The sequence below is a fragment of the Panthera pardus genome, unplaced genomic scaffold (genome assembly GCF_024362965.1).
Source record: "Panthera pardus isolate Hobbes unplaced genomic scaffold, ASM2436296v1 HiC_scaffold_27, whole genome shotgun sequence".
NCBI lineage: Eukaryota > Metazoa > Chordata > Mammalia > Carnivora > Felidae > Panthera > Panthera pardus.
The window spans coordinates 40,695,517-40,717,357 of NW_026526843.1; the positions used below are offsets into that span (position 1 = coordinate 40,695,517).

Here is a 21,841-nt window from a genome sequence, read left to right on the forward strand (position 1 = left end):
CATGGATGGACCCTGAGAATATTATGCTAGGGGCACCTGGGTGGCTCAGTCAGTTGACCGTCTGACTTTGGCTCAGGTCATGATCTCACAGTTCAAGAGTTTGAGCCCAGCTTCAGGCTCTGTGCTGACAGCTCAGAGCCTAGAACCTGCTTTAGATTCTGTGTCTCCCTCTCTCTCTGTCCCTCCCCTGCTTGTGCTCTGTCTCTCTGTCTCTGTCTCTCTCAAAAATAAACATCTAAAATTAATTTTAGAAAGAGAGAATATTATGCTAAGTGAAATAAGTCAGGCAGAGAAAGACAAATACCCTATGATTTCACTCATATGTGGAATCTAAGAAAAAAACCAAAATAATATAAAAACAAACTCAGATACAGAGAAGAGATTGATGGTTACCAGAGGGAAAGGGGTTGGGCAAGATGGGCAAAGGGGGTCAACTGAATGGTGATGGATGATAACTAGGCTTTGGTGGTGATCATTTTGTAGTACATACAGATGTCCAATTATGTTGTACACCTAAAAGTTAAAGTTATATACCAATTTGACCTCAATAAAAATACAAGAAGTGAAGTTAGGGTATAGGGGGAAATCTAAAAGGTAAGGGAAAGGTAAGAAAGAATCAATGAAAGGCTGTCCCTCTTTGTGGGGTGAACAGCTAAAAGGAAAAAAATCCCAGGTAGTAGGAGATATTTGGTGTTAATTTAAAATTACTTGTAATCCTGCAAATAAATCCTTTCTTCCCCTTCAGTAAAATCTACTACATACATGAATGCCTCAAGTGAATATAATACATGAGTAAATTGAAGAAAAGGCTAGGTTTCACACTTGGGTGAATGCTGTTTGGAACAGAGACACAGCATGTGCAGCATGGCAAGATGATAAGCAATCTTCCTATTTTCTACTGTAAAATGAACTTAGTAGAAATTCAGCAAACAGTAGGTACTCAGAACCAGAGGTCATTGTGAATATGTTCCTCTACCCCCAGCAGGGAAACCCCCAGCTAACATGAAGAATATGTGGAAATCAGAGATAATGTAAGAATTCAGTATAATGTCTGGCATATAGCAGACACTAAATAAAATGTTGATTAAATGAAAATATAAACTATTCGTCAATAAGTCTAACAGGTTCTTGTAACATATTTATACATATCTGTAGCAAATATATTTTGGAAAGAAATAATCCATGAGTAAAGGTATATATGAGGACATTCCTTAATGCCTAAACCTGCCTCTATATAAAGTATTTTGTGAAAGGTATTTGGCTTAATGCCAAGGAGATTCCTAGACAAACTATTTCTTTGCTGTCTCAGGAACAGCTGAAACTTCTGAGCTTGTTACCTGAGTAGCAGATCTAGCTTAACAGAAACAGTTAACAGGAAGGCCTAGCTAGTCCTTTGAAGGAAAGATGGTAATCAAGACCATTTCACTCCCACTTTGGGACTTAATTGTAAGTTAACTCAAAAGGGCAATTCAGTGATGGTACTTTATTTTATGCACACATATTTTCTGTCCTGTTACCTGCATCATAAGTAAATAATAGGGGGACAGTGAAAGTAAATGAGGTACACTTAGGATCTTTAGAGCTGGAAGAACTCTTAGAAATCACCTACCCTGATATCTAATCTGATGGATAAGAAAACTGATGTCTACTGCCTTGCTCAAAATCTCAGAGTTGGTTAGTGTAGGTCCCATTGAAGCCTAGAGTTAAGTGTTCCCTTCCCTAATATCAAGGTAGTTGTCTTTTTTTTTTTTTTACCGTAGCTTGCACTAGGAAGCTAGTACTACTATTTCCTTATATTTATGTAGTTATTTTATAATTTAAAATTATTTTTGATGTCTGTTACCTCATTTAATCCCAACAACTCCTTGAAGGAGATTAACATCCCCATTTTAGAGATGAGTAAATGGAGGCTTGAAAAAGTGAAATAACTCATCCAAAAGGGCATGCAACCTCTAAATGATAGAGCTGTTACTGGGACTTTGCTCTTCATACTTCAAGATTCCATTACAATACGTCTACAACTCAGCTACTTTCTGAAGCTTTTCCAACTCCTGGATTCTAAGATCTATGAAACTGTGGCCAGTCCTTATAGTGAACAATCAGTATGCCCAAGGGTCCTGGTGCTGGCCTAGACTTCCAAACATCAGTACTTTCTTTTCTTTTTTTTTTTTTTTTTTAATTTTTTTTTTTTTTAACATTTATTTATTTTTGAGACAGAGAGAAGAGAGCATGAACAGGGGAGGGTCAGAGAAAGAGGGAGACACAGAATCTGAAACAGGCTCCAGGCTCTGAGCTGTCAGCACAGAGCCCGATGCGGGGCTCGAACCCACAGACTGTGAGATCATGACCTGAGCCGAAGTCGGACGCTCAACCGACTGAGCCACCCAGGCGCCCCAGTACTTTCTTTTCACATAGATCATAAGCTATTTAGAAACCTAGATGTGAAGACTGCAAATGGTTTAAAAAAAGAGCTAACAAGAAAAACAGGCAAAGAAAAAAAATGTAGTTGATGATAAGTCTTTGACAATCATTTTGCATTTTGTCTTTAGAGCACTTCTGATTTAAACAAGCTCTGTGACACAATCAAGGAATTGCACTCACTAGGAGGTGATACATCTCTAGAGTATTTACTTGAGTCTATGTAGTCTGTTTTCTCATTCCAAAATATTCAACACAATATAAATGCTTGAGTCTCCAGTGTGAGTGCTTATTAATTTATTAGGAATGAATGTTAAATATATAACTTTCTTTAACCATATCAAAGACTAATGTAAATTTGAGGGATTACCTCAAAGGCAAGCTCTAAATGTAATGTCCAAGTCTATGCTTCTGAGAATAGAACTCAGATTATAGAGAAATGCTTAAAAAAAGTTGAGGGACTATAAAAATACAGGGCAAAATCCAAGATGCCAGAGGATCCTAGGCAAGGGACTTGATTTTGAAGGATCTGTAAAAGACTTGCATAATAGTATAAACCCATGTTTATTAAAGCAGCTTTGGAATAAAAACAAGTCCTTTAAAAGGAAATGTGGGTAATTCCAATAGCTCCTACTGAGCTTTTATAAGGAAAAGCAAAGCCATTTTCTTTAAACATGGATGTGAGAATCATCATTTTGGTAAGAAGCACAAACTATGTTTTAGAGCCTGAATGAGGGTCACTCACAAAACTGCCAGTCCTCAAAATAGTTCAGTCACACTGACAGCAAGAGTTTCCAAGATACATTCATTCCTCTAAAAACTGAAATCTGAGAACAACATTAAGATCAAGCAGTTTATGTTAAATACATATGTTTGGATATATTACTCAAGTCAAACTTCTTGGGTGCCCAAATATGTTTCCACATTTAAAGACAATGTGCCCAATACTAACTGTAATTTGTATTCTATTCCTTAAAAAGAACTTTAAGCATGTATCTAGTTTTTTACACAAATTTTTCTCTGGACACTTTTTAAATGTCTTGCCACCATTTCAGAATTCCCTCCTACCTTATAAATTCCAATAGCTCATTATTTCTACCTCTTATCATATTCTGTAATTGTACTATTCATGTGTCTTTCCTACTAGGTTGTGAGTAACTGGAGGAGTGGGGCTTAAACATTTTTAAATTTTTCCATAAAACCTAGTAATTGCTCAAAGAATAGCTTCTGAATTTAGAAAATCAAAACAGATTGTCGCAATTTTCTCATCCAAGTCACACCTGCACTCATTAAAAGCCTCTACTCTGCTAAATTTGGGAAAAGAAAGGTTTCAGGAACAGGTATCAGCCTCTACCGTGTGTCAGGTGCAACCCTAAGCTTTTTACATGTGTCATCTTGTTTAATCATTAACAGCCTTATGGAATAGGTATTTTAATATCCAAGTTTTATAGACAAGAAAAGGTTCAGAAGCTTGACTAAAGTCCAGGCAGCTGGTTAGTTGCAGAGCTGTGATTCAATTCAAGCCCAGGTTCTATCTGGCTTTAAAGCCCATGATCTCTCCACTATAGTACACTGCCTCCATTGTGTAATAGCAAAGAAGCCTTTAAAAAGGCTTCACATTCTTTGTGAAGAAGATAAATGAAAGAAAAAAACCCTCAAAGTCAGCTATTATCCAATCTTCAAATCCTACCTAAATTCACTACTTACTGTGATTTGGGGAACTCTTTTAAGCAAATATTTTATACCAACAGACTCTCCCTGCCTCCTCTCCAATCCTAAGAGATACCTGGTCTAAGAATATTTGGCAAGAGACTTGAAGACTAATCCAAAAAAGCTTGGTTGTTGGCCAGTTTTCTTAACAGAAACTTAATGTCATTACTCTATTCAAAAACTGTGATCGTTCTAGTCACTGAAGAATCTCACCTATATAGTTTTCTTAGTTCTGAATGAGACTGTATTTGGGCTGGAAATGAAAAGCCAAGCCAATTATCATCAGATATTCCAACATTCAATTTTTAAAGTATAAACTCAAAGATATCCTACCTAGTTTATTTGTGTATTTACATCCAATTAAGTAAAATAAATGTTGCAGGCTGGTGATTTGTCAGCCTGGCTTTTGGTCCCAAGGCATTCAAGCTTTTAGCATAACTGAAACCCACATGAATAACACTAGGCATGGAGTCAAACCTACTTACTTGATGGGGGGCAGGGTGTGCAAAAGCAAGAAAGGAGAGTGGATGTAAGCAAACTAGATTTTCCTGCTTTAAGTCATTACTTCTTTTAAATAAAATTTTTCATAAAAAGTTTGACTCAGAATTTATAGGACAGAATACTTAAAATCAAGAATTATGGTAACAGGATTCTTTTCCTCAGATCTATTCCTTTGAACAAAATCAATGTCTGAGTCATGTGGCTATTCTGATATATGAGAACTGAAAGACTCTATTTTTTCAATGAAAATCTATGCATATTGTTTTAATGAAGTATTCCTAAAGGAAAGAGGTACAGGTTATAAAGCAGTTTCTTATAAGTCTATGGAACTATAGAGATGGAGATAAATAGGAGTACAGACTACTTGCCTGGAGGTGATCACTGTGAACAGTGTGAGGAAATGCACTGTAAGGAAGAGTGGTGAGGAAATGGGGAATTTGACCCAGTAGATAGGTTATGACTCAGATTATTGAATTAAAAAAAAGGCAATCAAAACCTTTAGAATTAGTGATATAAAAATAAAATTAGAGAAAGTGAATATAAAATAACCCTGAGACCCATTATAAGAGCTTCCTTTTGTTCAATGAGAGCCAGAGAAAGTCTATAAAACTAAGTCCTACTAAGAGAATAATTTGTTTAATCTGCTCTTCTAACATAAAGCCAAACAATGGTTTTGTAAAAGGCTCTAATAAATCTTCAGGTAGGAACAGATACATACAAACACACCCACTGCAAATGTGTGTATTGACAGTGGTACAGTATGCGACACCTGATAAGTCTTCCAGTTTACTTCATGCACTAGTAGAGAAAACCTAATATAACCAGAAATACTTCAGATATTTTCAGTCATGCTTTAAGTTGAAGGACAAATTTTAAGATATTAATGTAGCTTAGTTCTTCCTCATGTGAGACCACAAAGGAGTGCTATCTCTTTGGCAGCAAACTACAAAGACATGTGTGACATATCTTTGCCCAGGGAACCAACTGGAGTCTCAGGGTTTGAGACTCAGATTGAGGCTGGTCACTAGGTAATCCTGCTAGCAACTGGCCATGCTGCCTGACACTCAGGACCGCAACAATGAAAATAGGTGCATATCATCCATCTTTACTGCCGCGCCTGGCAACCATGACAAGCTGGCACAACATGGTCCGTTGCTCCAGGTGTGTATAACAAAATCATCAATAACGAACATAAAGAACACTTTGAGGGCCACATTCCCAGGGCTGGCCAAAGGCCAATCATGGTTCCCTTGGAGACTGGCAAGGAGTAAGCAACCAGATGTACTATGCTATTTCTTACTTCATAATCCATCCCCTATCTCTTGATCAAGGTCTTTTTAACAACAAAATAGTCATAGTTATTTGGACTTCTGCAATTAGTACAGCATTTATACATAAGGTGCAGTAAGGATAACAGAAGCATACCTAATACTTGCAGAAGCCAGTGAAGGGTGTAAATAGGATTCTTTTAATGTATAAGACAATTTCAAACATCTTTATGTTGATGTGCCAGTTTAATTATCTGTTTACTTCCTTATTCTATGACTACTTGAACTTTGTGATAAACTTACAGTGTCATTTAATGTAATAATGGAATTAAATCTAATTCTTCCTCAGGCTAATTACTCTCCATTGGTATCATATCCTTTGGAGGTTTTAATTCAGTTTCCCAATACATATGACTATCACATGATTTATTTATATCAGGTAGTTGAATTTCACTAACAATACTGGTATTACACCATATCACAATATGGTTATGATGCAGTTAGGTTTGGTCACAAAATAAATCAGGAAGTATCACCGAAGTGTTTACTAAACCTTCCTAGAAGAACTGCTCTTTGGCCACATATTAGATATTATTATGGACAAGTGTTGTCACCAGTGAGGATGATTCTGTCATTTCTAGGTTCCATGTTAGCTGAGGACAAAGTCAATCATTTGTCTCACTTCACAGTATTATATAGTTATAGGTTCCCATTGACTGCTGTGCAGCAAGGCCATCTCCCTCTCCTGATGGGAGATCATTTGATGGGTATCATTTGATATTATTCCTACTAGCTCATCTTATTTTGGTCCATCCCTTTAGTCAAGATAGGTTAGAGATCAGTAATGTAATTTCAAATTCACTCAAAAAATTTCCATAAGTTTGGGATCTGTATGTGTCTCAAAGATGCTCTCCCTGAGCTTCCATAGCTAAAAATGGAAGGCCATTATATTGCCCCATGGTTACTTGGGCCTCCATTTGTATTAAGATCGTTAGCAGGCCCTGTTGTGTCAGATATATGCTCTTTCCCAGTGTTAAGTGCTAGCATTCTCTAGCATTATGTATTGGGTTTGTGTGGCCATATTATCAAGGCTTTATCATCCTTCCAAGTGGATTCCCATTTTTCCCTCCTCCTAGAAGATGATCCCTTGCAATGTGTCTATTTCAAAGAATAAATTATTTTCTTCTGAAAGTCACTCTTCATCAAAAGTTAATTCAGCTTCTTCCATTATACCTAGGCCAGCTTCTATTTCACCTACAGCTCTCTTTCATTTCACCAGCCAATGTTCACTCCAACACACACCTTGTTGGTACTGAGTATTAACTGCTTAAAGTATGGTTAGGGTATGTGTACCAAACCCCAAAATTCTGGGTATCTCATGCTTGAGTTAAGTTTATTGTGGTCACTCCCAAATTCAATTTAGTCTGAGCACGCCATAAGGTTTTCCATAATCTTCCTTGTCTCGGGTTAGGGTTGTTCCCAGTGTGGACACAAATCTACCATGTAATGCCTAATATGTTAATTTTGTTCACAATCCATTGATACTTTTGTTTAAAAGCTTTCACTGCACAGAAACAGGGATGATATGTATTCTCACACATCATACTATGACATATCAAGCATGTGGCCACTATATACTGCCCAATACATTTGGGCATCTTGGCCATCAAAATTTATGGCTACACATTTATCAGTTTGACTGACATTATATATTATGCATTATAATAGTTCAGAGAAAAGACATTCCTGAATACTCTAATGAATTCCTAATATTCTAATGAAGGTAAGTTTCCATAACTCAGTTTCATTACCATTTATACCTGTAAAATGGGGTTAATGCAGTTAAGTATTTAGTGATAGTTATAACCATCATATGCATCAAGCTCTACCTTTAAAAAAAACAGGAAGTCAGGAAAACTAAATAACATGTAAATGATATCATAACACTCAAATATTTATAAGCAAAAGGGATTACCAGTCATATATTTAATCCTTTAGTCACCAAAGGATACATAGATATAGCCCACTAAGTTGTGAAAGAAGCCCTTTCCAAAGCCTTCTCTAAAAGGTGAGAAGTTTTAATGTTATTCTTGACCATTTTTACAGAAGTTAATTTTCATAAAATATACTATAAACTATGAAAATTACTTAAATGAATGATGAAACCAGAGTTATATATTCAATGGAACTTATGCAACACCAGGCCATTCTTTATAAACTGTATTGCTTTCTGACTGGATTTAATGCCATATTAATAGATTTATTATAGCACTCAGAATATAGGAATTCATGCCCCACCATGAACATACACAAACCAAACACTCTTGTCATTGTATCCATAACCTTTAGTACTCATACTAGATACCAATTTCTCTCCCACCTCAGAGATAAAACAGCACAATATAGAAATGTCAAATATTAACACAGTGTGAAACTATTGAATGGCTTGGCCTAGGAATTTTAAACATCCTTTTGACCACAGCTAGTAACAGGCTGAACCTGCCACCAATGTTCTATGAGGAACAGAAGTCAATTAACTTTAAACATTGAGATAATCATCACTCATTACCATATACCGGTGTCTAATTTTTATGAAGGTTTTGTAATAAGATTTCAATTTCTCATCTGTTCCTAAATTCAATGAACTTTCTTGCCATATAGAAATCTTCACTGCTCCCCCACTCCCAAATAAATTGGGTTCATTTTTGTTTCTTGGAGAAAGAGTACATGAAGTGGCCAGAATTTCATTGTCTTTGGAGGAACTTCTCAGTGCATATAGAAATATATTCTTGCCCTTACTATAATGATCAGCTGAAAACATTAAATCCCTACTGAGCATTCTGGAGAAATAGCACACCACTCTGCAGCTGTGTTGAGAATACATACTTGAGAGGGGGAGGAGTTAAATGATGGTGGCTTGCACCAGGGTTGGAAGCAATGAAGTAGTGAGAAGTAACTGGATTCTGGATATACAACAAAGGTGGAACCAATGGGATTTGCTGCTAGAGGTTATATGGGAAGTGAGAGGTAAAAGAAGAATAAAGAATAACTCCAAGATTTCTGGCCTGGGGTCAGGAAAAGCTCTTTTGAAAAGGGAAGCAGTAATAGCATGTTTGTGTGTCCACAGTAACAGAAGACAAGGCAGAGGACATAGGATATAGACAGTCACAGACAGATGCGTAGATGTGGTGGTAGCATGGAGAGGTACTCTTTTGATCAATCTCCTCAGCGGAGTAAGATCCAAATGCCAAGTTGAGAGTTAAGTTGGAGGAGGTGTTGGCAGTTTAAGGAGAAAGGAACATGAATGATTAGTTACCTGTGAAAGCAGGGGGAAATGCCTAAGAAAACATAGTATGGTTGTCAGGCCATGTTAAAGGCTCACTCTCAGTTTGTGGTCATAGATTTAAAGAGAGACCAGTCTGTAATGATGTCAGTGTTTTCCTGTTACTTCAAAGTAGACACAGAGTAGGGAGGAATTAGGATTTAACCAGGGTTGGATTTTGACAGCAAGTGTAACAAATAGAGGGGCCAAAGGAACTGAAGATGTATACATGGCAATGACCATGGAAGTGAAGCTGGGTAAGAAGAGAAGGGAAGATATCAGGTGGATGAGGAACAGTTTAAAAGTGGTGGGGTTAATGGCATACAACCACCCTGTTCAATGATGTTTTTGTATTTTAGCTCTATTACTTCTATACTTTGTACCTATTTATATGTCAGTTAAAATATGATAGAAATTATGAATATGTGACTCTGTTTGGAGCCTAGCACTATATCATTCACAATTAGGTATTTAAATCTGCCTTCTCATGATATTCAGCCTAGTCTCCCTTCCCAGTCCTAACACCACATGCAAATACATGCATCCACAGGCACACACATACATGTAAAATAACAGTAGTTAACTTTGGGTGGTGATTACAGTTTTTTGTTATATGGTGTTTGAGTGAGTTTTTTCCCTTGTACTTTCTGATTTCTCAATTTTCTATATGGAGCATGAAACACTTTGGTAATTTAGAAAGAAATTTAAAAGAACATATGTATTTATACCCATATATAATTAATTGCTGGCTGTGCTCCCTAATGAAGTGTCAGAAGATTTAATTAAGCAGGATTAAGGCCAAAGACAAATTACAAAAAATAAAAGTTGTGAGAGGATGGAAGCTGATATGCTTTTAAAAACTAGCAGTTTTCATAAAACATATGCATGGATCCATTGTCTAGCAAGTGAAGTATATTAAAATGCATGACTACAAAGCTACAACTGAAAGAGTATTTTTAGATTGGAAGAAAGGACCATTACGGACCTGTTTCCTGCTTTGAGCTCTTGCATTCCTCAATCTTCGAGCAGAATAAAAGATGAAATAGCCCACAGTTGCTGCCGTAATAATAAAAAAGGACACAGAGACGAAGAAAATTGAATAGTGATTCACCCAAGGGCCATGTTTTTTCCCTACTTCGATGACCATTGTTACTTGTATGCCTCTTTGAATGGACTGTAGAATTTTTGTTCCTTTGAGATTGCCAATCATGATTGCAACAATGTCTCCTGCACCTGTAAAAGAAAAGAAATTCAGTTTTAGTTTTGGTAAGGCATTCTTAGTATAAAAATACAATTGCTAAAGTGATTTTAAAGTATTCCCAATGAGACAAATGAAAGGATACTCATTCATTCAATTAACATTTATTGGGCACCTACTATGCACATACGTTATAGGGGATATAAACATACTGAGACTTGGTTATTGATCTTAAGTAACTCATAAGTTTAGTAAGGAGCTATGATATTTAACAAATACCTCCACTCTCCTCAGATTAAACACCTATAACTCAACAGGGGTCCAATTTACCTCTTACATGAAAGCTTTCTTAAAGACAAATAGTCCCCTGGATGGTAGAGAACAGGGCTTTACATCCTAGGGAATCTGAGATTTGGGAAAGACAGAAATACTTAACTACGTATTTTCCCAATTTACAAAGTGATAGACTATCTCACAAGGTCACTACTAAAATGTACAAGAATTTATTGGGGTGCCTGGTGGCTTAGTCGGTTAAGCATCCGACTCTTGGTTTCAGCTTAGGTCATGATCTCATGTTTGTGGGTTCAAGCCCATGATAGTGGGCTGACAGTGCAGGGCCTACTTGGGATTCTCTCTCTCCCTCTTTTTCTGCCCCTCCCCTGCTTGCTCTCTCTTTCTCTCAAAAATAAACTTAAAATGTACAAGAATTTACATATCAGGAGTAGTAATCTGAGATAAATGATGTCCACAAGCCCAAATGTACAATGTATATATTTATATATCTCCATGTGCACATTTTTCTATATCCTCAAAAGCAATATAAAATTTGTCCAGGGTACTCTAAGGTTTTGCATGGACCTAATCAGGTTAGCAATGAATAGAACATGAAAAATTAATAGTACTGTATGGTTCTACTCAACACCAACTAAAGTCAAGCCTGAAATTAGACTAAGCTTATTACTTAGTCTAATAGTCTAAATCTTAATCAAGAGGCTTAAACACTTCCCTCTCTACCCCCAACTATATAAATCTTGTGAAAAAAATAAAGGACAAACATTATCTTTCCCAATGTTGTGAGAACGTCAGATTACTCATGTCATTCCAATGCTTATCAAGGTTTATATTCCTTCTAGTTTATATGACCTGAGACCAATAATCTTAAGCAAAAGAATAGAGTTCTTTGAATGTTAAGAGATTACCGACCAGAGAAACCTCCCACTGATACTAGGTTAAGGTACTAATCTTGGTTAATGATCAAACTTCAATCTGGAATAAACATAACTATACACAACCCCCCACCACACACACATACACATAAATCCCAAAGGCCCTTTAAACTAGAATTTAAACACAAAAGTACATTATTCAAATAGTACTCACTTTCAATGATCAAATTAAGAGTACAAACCTTAAATGGCAATGTACATAGCAGAATTACTACCCAAGTAATCCCTTAAATTTAAGGTCCCCCAGTAGCCAAAGTCTTCAAAAGTTCAAGATGACGTCCTTACTTGAAGTTACTAATTCAAAAAATATATTTACAGGGTAGGATTACAGATCCTTAAAGTTCCAAAGACACTATTTTTGTTTTTTACATATGACAGCCATCTAGTTAAAACCTTTTACAACTTTACTAATTTGCCATCCCTCAGTTTGGTAGACAATGACTTACTCTCTCTTCTCATTTACATGAAGAAAATCTCTAAAGCAGTGAAGGAGTCTGAAATGGCTTTTGTTGTACCTTTTTCCTCTTTCAGTAAATGACCCAAATATCCCTTATGGATCTAGAGTATTGGCTATTTTGCAAGAGAGTGGCTCACTTTTCTATTTATTTGGAAGCTTTAAATTTCTAGCTTTGGCACTAAAAGCCCAGATATTATTTCAATTCTCTTTTGTCATTATTTGTCTTTTCTCTATAAGCCATCTGTCAGGAATATTTCTGGTTATAAAATTGCAATTATATAATCTAGCATTCATTTCAGATATTGTAACCTGTATAATTGAAAGTAAAGATAATTATAAAAATTCAGGTTTTAGAATATCATTTCAAAGATTTCTTTTTAAATCAAAGATGTGTCCCTCTAAACTTTTTTGACTGATAGAAATAAGTTTTCATTCTTTCAGAAGACATGAGGTGGGTGGCAGGGGTGGATGATCAGGAAAATATGGACCATTGTAGTCAGATGGAGATTAAAAAGCAAGGACACTAAGGAAATGTACTTTGTCTACACACAGCAAACAATTCATTCATAATGTATGAATATATATCTATATCTATATCTATATCTATATCTATATCTATATCTATATCTATATCTATAGCCCAACCATTGTATTAGCTTTGTAATCATATAAAAGGCCCATTTCTAAACATTATTATACATCTCTTCCTCCCCATACCTTTGCAACTATTCAAAAACTGCCCCCTCCTTCCCTTCCCAATCACAGTTAATGGTATCACAACCCTCTGGTCATCTGGTGTGAATACCCAGAATCCTGTCTGAATGTTCACTGCTAACCTAGTCAGTCATGCAGATGCTACTTTCCTGGTGTCTCCCATTATCAGATCCTTCTTTCCACTCTTGCTGCCTATTCAATATAGGTCCTCATGATTTCCTTGCCTGAACTACTTCAGTAATCTCCTAACTTGTGACTCTGTATCCGACATTCCCCTTCCCTTAAAGCTTCATCAGAGTTTACTTTCCTGGTTGACATTAGCCGTCACTTGGTTGCATCATGCCTCTTTCCGGCTCTAAAGTCTTTAGTGATTCCTTGGCCTCACATTTAAAGCCTTTTATGATCTGGTCCCAACTGACCTTTCCAGTTTGATACATCCCCACTACACGCCCATCTCATGAACATTCAGATCCCAAGCACATGGGGTTGGCTATTGTCATTCACTTTTTATAACTCTCCTTTTGTTCATTCTGTTCCCTCAGACTAAAATTTCCTCCATCTGCTGACATTCTCCCCTCCTTTTCTGCCTGTTCATTACCCAAATCCCAGATCAAATGCTGCCTCTTATATTATTTTCCCAAGTTCCAAGTGGGAACGTAAATGCTCCCTCTTTGTTCCCCTGTCACTTAGTTTTTAACCTTTATCTAATACTTCATTTTGCTTTTGCGTTTCAATTGGCATGTCGTACTCCCTCCCTAAATTAAGAGCATTTTAAGGACAGAGAGTGTCTTTTAATTAATGATAGTAATGCTTTCCTTTAACAGGTATTGTCAGGGAATTAGGTATTCTGTATAAGTAAAATTTCCAAGTAACAAAAAGTTTTACACAAATAATTAATTTTAACAATTTTGAATGGACATTTTATTTATTTATTTATTTATTTATTTATTTATTTATTTGAGGTGGTATAGGTTTATTGGTCCATTTATTAGGCTTCTTTTTCCTAATATTGACAGCTCTCCCCACTTAACTATAGTTTTATTTTTTATTGTGTAAAATACATCCAGCATAAAATATACCATTTTAACCATTTTTAAGTGTCAAGTTCAGTGACATTAAGTGCATTTGCATTGTTCTGCAACTATCACCACCATCCATCTCCAGAACTTTTTCATTTCCTCCAACCGAAACTCTGTCTCCATTAAACACTAACTCCCCATTCCTCCTTCCCCCAGCCCCTGGCAACCACAATTCTTCCTGCCTCTATGAATTTGACTATGCTAGGTACCTCAAAGTGGAATCATACTATATTGTTCTTTTTGTGACTGGCTTATTCACTTAGCATAATGTCTTCAACCAATGATGGTGTTGTAGTATATATCAAAATGTCCTTCCTTTTTAAGGCTAAATAATATTCCTTGAATGGACATTTTAAAAAGTAATCTATACTGTCCTATTTTCCTAACCAAGATATACTGATTAGGATTTATTATTAGCAGTGGATCACCTTTGTGAGCCATTATTTTACACGGTACTAGTAAGGTTATTTGTCCCTAAACTGTTATGAGTTTTCACTGAAGTCACTGATTTTTTTGGAGCTACAATGGACCTTAGAAATCATACAGTCTGACTCATTTCTGAGTTCTCACTTTGGATTATTTTCTTTCAGGGAGGGAGGTTCTCACTTGTTGCCTCTAGCAGTATCTCTCACCCCTTTGTAATTTTATACTTCAAATCTGCTCTCAACTCTGAAAAGTCAGTGAAGCTTTGGTCCAAAGAAAAAGTAAACAGGCTTCCAAAGAGAGCTTGAGGGTTTTAGTTGCAAGTACCCTCTGATATTTATATTGGTTTCTCGGTGACATTTTTGTTTGCTTCCTGAATCCTGGCTATGCTCTGCATAATTGAGGTTGCCAGATAAGATTTATCTATAAACTAGACTCTGTTCCAAGTGCTTTATATGCATTAACATATTTAATCCTCACATCAACCCTATAAGGTAAGCATTGCTATTATCTCATTAAAGATAAGATTGACTAACTTGCCTAGGAGAACACAAGCTAATAAGTACACAACTGGTACCTGAACCCAGGCAGTTTGACTCCAGTGTCTCTGCTCTTCACCACCATTCTACATCAGCTATTCTTTGACTGTAAAAATGAAAATTAAATAGATACCTTCAGGATGGGGGGAATGTCATGGTAAATGTTTAACAATGAGGAAGCCTTGAATGGTAGTGTGTGCCAATTTCCATGGTGTAAATAATGCTCCTGTGGCCATATGAATGCAGAGTTGGGAAAATATGGGAACAATTATCTTGATAGCATTCACTCCATTCAATAAGGAATCCTTGAACTTGCTACTTAAAAATCATTAGTAACACAATGTAGATCAAGTTTTTTACATTTTCACTCTGCTACCTAAAATATTTTGGGAGAAGGGATAGATTAGGAATAGGTAACAATTAAGCAGAAGAAATACTCCAATTTCAAATGTTCAACAAAGAATAAAGGTTTTGGCCTGTGTCTATCTTGGGAAAAAGGTAATGAACTAGACTGTGGCAACTCTTACTAATCTTACGCAGTATCTTTCAATTAAAATGTTAATATAAATAAAGCATGTCGACCCTTGGCACTACTGGTGAAAAACACTTTCCAGTTCATAACATGGAGAAATTTGATCTAGGATTCTGCTGGTGGCCAGCCCCTTTCGTGTCCTTCCAAGAGCTAATGCTATTATGGTTATGGCCTAATCTTACTTATGAACACAAGTTCACTGAATATTTATTCAATATAAACTATGTACTAAGTTCTGTACTTCTGGACCTCCCCCCCACACATACATTTAAATATTAATGTGTCAAAATGCAAAATAAATTCAAAAGCATTTTACAATATATGAAATATTCAAAGTATAATGATGGCGTGCTTCCAGCACCTTGGTATTCAAACACAAAATACAAGGAGGTGTGGAAAGCTGTTCCAGTATCACTTTCAACCATTTTCCACTTTTAATATTAGAAAAGAGAGTGTCTGCAATGAGTGACTTACAAGTAATAAGTAAGGGCAACTGAAGGCCAAAGTAGCTCTTCCAAAACTTAGTTCACATTCAATACTGCCCGACATTCTGATAATACAATGAAATCAACACTTCTGAATTCACTCATATGTACAATGAATAAGATCTAGGTGTGAAGAAGTCCAACATGATTCTCCAACAAACATTTCCTCCATTAGAAAATCTGGAACTGATTCAAGTGGACTTCTGAATATTCATTTTGTTCACAGTAGCTTTCAAAGGTTCAGTTCCCCCCATGATAGCAACCAGGGCAGGTCAATGTATTTCAACTTAGGGCAAGTAGGGATGGTGAATGTATTTTAAAGAGGAACACTAAAGGTCATAAGACCAAGGAGTCCTAAGTGGCATTTTCTTTAAACCAGTAAAAAACAAACAAACAAACAAAAAACCTAAACATCTGAACTTTCAGGTCTGACTAGCTTATCTTTCTTCAAATTCCCGTTTTGTGACCTTTTTTTGGCCCCCTTTTGATTGCCAGCCACAGATGAACCGAATTTAGGTTTCTTAAATTGACTTCTTCACATCAGCTCTCTTGATTAAAAAAATAATAATTCTACCATTGTACTACAAAAAAATACACAAATGATTTCTGAAAGGTATTGGAAACATATGTCTGTGTTTCACTGGGAATCAGACAAATCAGTACTGCATACCTCTTTAATACACCAGTATGCTCCTAACTAGCCTTAGTTAAATTCTACTATGTTGCCAGATATGAAACAGGCATTAGTACAGGTCAGCTGTTGGGTAAAGCAATATTTCTTAACATATTGTATTGTTAACAAATTATCTTTTGGGGGGGGAGGGATGGTGACAGTGAAAACAACCTAAATCATCTTTTATTATCATTATTTTATGCCAAAGGAATGACACAGAGGTAGACAGTCATGCAAAGCACAGCAAGTGGCCTTTCTTTCTGCCAGGAACCCACAGATACTTCTGCTATAGGTTGTGGAGATGACAGTATGTTACAGAATGGGTCTCAGCTTTGATATCGCACCACAAAATCTCTGGCAGTTGGGAGTCCTCAGAAAACAGCATATTAAAGACATTACGGAATTAGAAACATCGCTGTTGAAAAGGTCATATTTGCCTAAGTTGTGGATAACAGGTCATATTCAGAGGTAAACAATTCTTAGAATTATTATTTAAAAATACCTAGCCCTTATTTAAAAATACTACTCTGATTCCCATTAGGGAATGTTTAGCACATTGTTAAGAAACAGAGGGCTAGATCAGCATTTCTCTCAAGTTTTCAGTCTCAAGACCCCTTTATACTCTAAAGTTACTGAGGAATCCAAAGAACTATTGTTTATGTACATATAGTTAGCATATTAGAAATTAACACTGGGAAATTTAAAAAATATTTATTCACTCATTTAAAATAGCAGTTGTAAATAAATGTTAATGTAATAGACTTTTTAAATAAAAAATATTTCCCCCTAAAAAATGTAATAAGCATGGTATTGTCGTTTGTGTAAACCTCTTTAATGTCAGACTTAATAGAAGATAGCTGGATCTTCAGATCTGCTTCTGCATTAGATCTATTGTGATCTGTTCTTCTGGTTTAGGTATATTAAGGAAATCTGTACTCATGTAGATTTATAATTAGAAAATTGTATTTACAACATTTAATAGCATTTTGAAATAAATGTAGATGCTCTTCTTTGATACTACACCAAAACTCAACGAGTGTTAATTTCTTTTTCTTTTTTTTTTTTTTTTTACCATTTATTTATTTTTGAGAGAGAGACAGAGACAGACAGAGTGTGAGCAGAGAAGGGGCAGAGAGAGTGGGAGACACAGAATCCAAAGCAGACTCCAGGCTTTGAGCTGTCAGCACACAGCCCAATGAGGGGCTTGAACGCACAAACCGCAAGATCATGACTTGAACCAAAGTCAGATGCTTAACGGACTGAGCCACTCAGGCGCTCCATCAAGTGGTAATTTCCTAAACGTTAGGTACAAGGTAGAATTTGACACCACATCAATGAACTCTTTGTACTTGGTTAAATAAAAATGCATTGCTCTATCTCACATATCAAATAGACCCTTTCCCATGCATGGTTTTATAATATCATACATTGGTCATTTGGGAAGTACTGGTTCACCGAGTTATGCAGATTTTACAAACAGTGATTCAAGATTATACAATATCAAAAACTCATGGTTCAGGAAAAGTCTAGAAAACCTCCAAAAACATGGAGGTTAAAGAACACCCTACTAAAGAATGAATGGGTCAACCAGGCAATTAGAGAAGAAATTAAAAAATAAATGGAAACAAACGAAAATGAAAATACAACAATCCAAACGCTTTGGGATGCAGCGAAGGCAGTCCTGAGAGGAAAATACACTGCAATCCAGGCCTCTCTCAAGAAACAAGAAAAATCCCAAATACAAAATCTAACAGCACACCTAAAGGAAATAGAAGCAGAACAGCAAAGTCACCCTAAACCCAGCAGAAGAAGAGAAATAATAAAGATCAGAGCAGAAATAAACAATATAGAATCTAAAAAAACTGTAGAGCAGATCAATGAAACCAAGAGTTGGTTTTTTGAAAAAATACACAAAATTGATAAACCTCTAGCCAGGCTTCTCAAAAAGAAAAGGGAGATGACCCAAATAGATAAAACCATGAATGAAAATGGAATTATTACAACCAATCCCAAAGAAATACAAGCAATTATCAGGGAATACTATGAAAAACTATATGCCAATAAACTGGACAACCTGGAATAAATGGACAAATTCCTAAACACCCACACTCTTCCAAAACTCAATCAGGAGGAAATAGAAAGCTTGAACAGACCCATAACCAGTGAAGAAATTGAATCGGTTATCAAAAATCTCCCAACAAATAAGAGACCAGGACCAGATGGCTTCCTAGGGGAGTTCTACCAGACGTTTAAAGCAGAGATAATACCTATCCTTCTCAAGCCATTCCAAAAAATAGAAAAGGAAGGAAAACCTCCAGACTCATTCTATGAAGCCAGCATTACTTTGATTCCTAAACCAGACAGAGACCCAGTAAAAAAAGAGAACGACAGGCCAATATCCCTGATGAATATGGATGCAAAAATTCTCAATAAGATACTAGCAAATCGAATTCAACAGCATATAAAAAGAATTATTCACCATGATCAAGTGGGATTCATTCCTGGGATGCAGGGCTGGTTCAACATTCGCAAATCAATCAACATGATACATCACATTAATAAAAAAAAAGATAAGAACCATATGATCCTGTCAATCGATGCAGAAAAAGAATTTGACAAAATTCAGCATCCTTTCTTAACAAAAACACTCAAGAAAGTCGGGATAGTAGGAACATACTTAAACATCATAAAAGCCATTTATGAGAAGCCCACAGCTAACATCATCCTCAATGGGGAAAAACTGATCCCCCTGAGATCAGGAACACGACAGGGATGTCCACTCTCACCTCTGTTGTTCAACATAGTGTTGGAAGTGCTAGCATCAGCAATCAGACAACAAAAGGAAATCCAAGGCATCAAAATTGGCAAAGATGAAGTTAAGCTTTCATTTTTTGCAGATGACATGATATTATACATGGAAAATCCAACAGACTCCACCAAAAGTCTGCTAGAACTGATACATGAATTCAGCAAAGTCGCAGGATACAAAATCAATGTACAGAAATCAGTTGCATTCTTATACACTAATAATGAAGCAACAGAAAGACACATAAATAAAATGATCCCATTCACAATTGCACCAAGAAGCATAAAATACCTAGGAGTAAATCTAACCAAAGATGTAAAAGATCTGTATGCTGAAAACTATAGAAAGCTTATGAAGGAAATTGAAGAAGATATAAAGAAATGGAAAAACATTCCATGCTCATGGGTTGGAAGAATAAATATTGTTAAAATGTCAATACTACCCAAAGCTATCTACACATTCAATGCAATCTCAATCAAAATTGCACCAGCATTCTTCTCGAAGCTAGAACAAGCAATCCTAAAATTCATATGGAACCACAAAAGGCCCCGAATAGCCAGTCATTTTGGTTTTTTTTCTTCAATATATGAAATTTATTGTCAAATTGGTTTCCATACAACACCTAGTGCTCATCCCAAAAGGTGCCCTCCTCAATACCCATCCCCCACTCTCCCCTCCCTCCCATCCCCCATCAGCCCTCAGTTTGTTCTCAATTTTTAAGAGTCTCTTATGCTTTGGCTCTCTCCCACTCTAACCTCTTTTTTTTTTTTCCCTTCCCCTCCCCCATGGGTTTCTGTTAACTTTCTCAGGATCCACATAACAGTGAAAACATATGGTATCTGTCTTTCTCTGTATGGCTTATTTCACTTAGCATCACACTCTCCAGTTCCATCCACGTTGCTACAAAGGGCCATATTTCATTCTTTCTCATTGCCACATAGTACTCCATTGTGTATAAAACCACAATTTCTTTATCCATTCATCAGTTGATGGACATTTAGGCTCTTTCCATAATTTGGCTATTGTTGAGAGTGCTGCTATAAACATTGGGGTACAAGTGCCCCTATGCATCAGCACTCCTGTATCCCTTGGGTAAATTCCTAGCAGTGCTATTGCTGGGTCATAGGGTAGGTCTATTTTTAATTTTTTGAGGAACCTCCACACTGTTTTCCAGAGTGGCTGCACCAGTTTGCATTCCCACCAACAGTGCAAGAGGGTTCCCGTTTCTCCACATCCTCTCCAGCATCTATAGTCTCCTGACTTGTTCATTTTGGCCACTCTGACTGACGTGAGGTGACATCTGAGTGTGGTTTTGATTTGTATTTCCCTGATAAGGAGCGACGTTGAGCATCTTTTCATGTGCCTGCTGGCCATCCGGATGTCTTCTTTAGAGAAGTGTCTATTCATGTTTTCTGCCCATTTCTTCACTGGGTTATTTGTTTTTCGGGTGTGGAGTTTGGTGAGCTCTTTATAGATTTTGGATACTAGCCCTTTGTCCGATATGTCATTTGCAAATATCTTTCCCATTCCGTTGGTTGCCTTTTAGTTTTGTTGATTGTTTCCTTTGCAGTGCAGAAGCTTTTTATCTTCATGAGGTCCCAGTAGTTCATTTTTGCTTTTAATTCCCTTGCCTTTGGGGATGTGTTGAGTAAGAGATTGCTACGGCTGAGGTCAGAGAGGTCTTTTCCTGCTTTCTCCTCTAGGGTTTTGATGGTTTCCTGTCTCACATTCAGGTCCTTTATCCATTTTGAGTTTGTTTGTGAATGGTATGAGAAAGTGGTCTAGTTTCAACCTTCTGCATGTTGCTGTCCAGTTCTCCCAGCACCATTTGTTAAAGAGACTTTCTTTTTTCCATTGGATGTTCTTTCCTGCTTTGTCAAAGATTAGTTGGCCATACGTTTGTGGGTCTAGTTCTGGGGTTTCTATTCTATTCCATTGGTCTATGTGTCTGTTTTGTGCCAATGCCATGCTGTCTTGATGATTACAGCTTTGTAGTAGAGGCTAAAGTCTGGGATTGTGATGCCTCCTGCTTTGGTCTTCTTCTTCAAAATGACTGGCTAACCACAAAAGGCCCCAAATAGCCAAAGTTATTTTGAAGAAGAAGACCAAAGCAGGAGGCATCACAATCCCAGACTTTAGTCTCTACTACAAAGCTGTAATCATCAAGACAGCATGGCATTGGCACAAAACAGACACATAGACCAATGGAATAGAATAGAAACCCCAGAACTAGACCCACAAACGTATGGCCAACTAATCTTTGACAAAGCAGGAAAGAACATCCAATGGAAAAAAGACAGTCTCTTTAACAAATAGCGCTGGGAGAACTGGACAGCAACATGCAGAAGAATGAAACTAGACCATTTTCTTACACCATTCACAAGAATAAACTCAAAATGGTGCAGAAGGGAAGTGCAGAAGTGCAGACTTCCCTTGAAGTTATCTGGTTTATTTGTGTTTCACTAACTATGAACTCCTGCAGGTTAGGGA

At 36.6% G+C, this 21,841-nt stretch overlaps 1 protein-coding gene across 2 annotated transcripts in view; it reads right to left on the reverse strand.

Annotated features, from left to right (window-relative positions):
• RNF128 (ring finger protein 128) overlaps window positions 1-21,841 on the reverse strand; it is a 112,795-nt gene that overhangs the window by 21,841 nt on the left and 69,113 nt on the right. For both annotated transcript variants that reach the window (XM_019435693.2, XM_019435692.2), the window contains exon 2: window positions 10,205-10,452. In XM_019435693.2, the coding sequence (XP_019291238.1) occupies window positions 10,205-10,452 (248 nt within the window). The remainder of the gene's footprint in view (window positions 1-10,204; window positions 10,453-21,841) is intronic.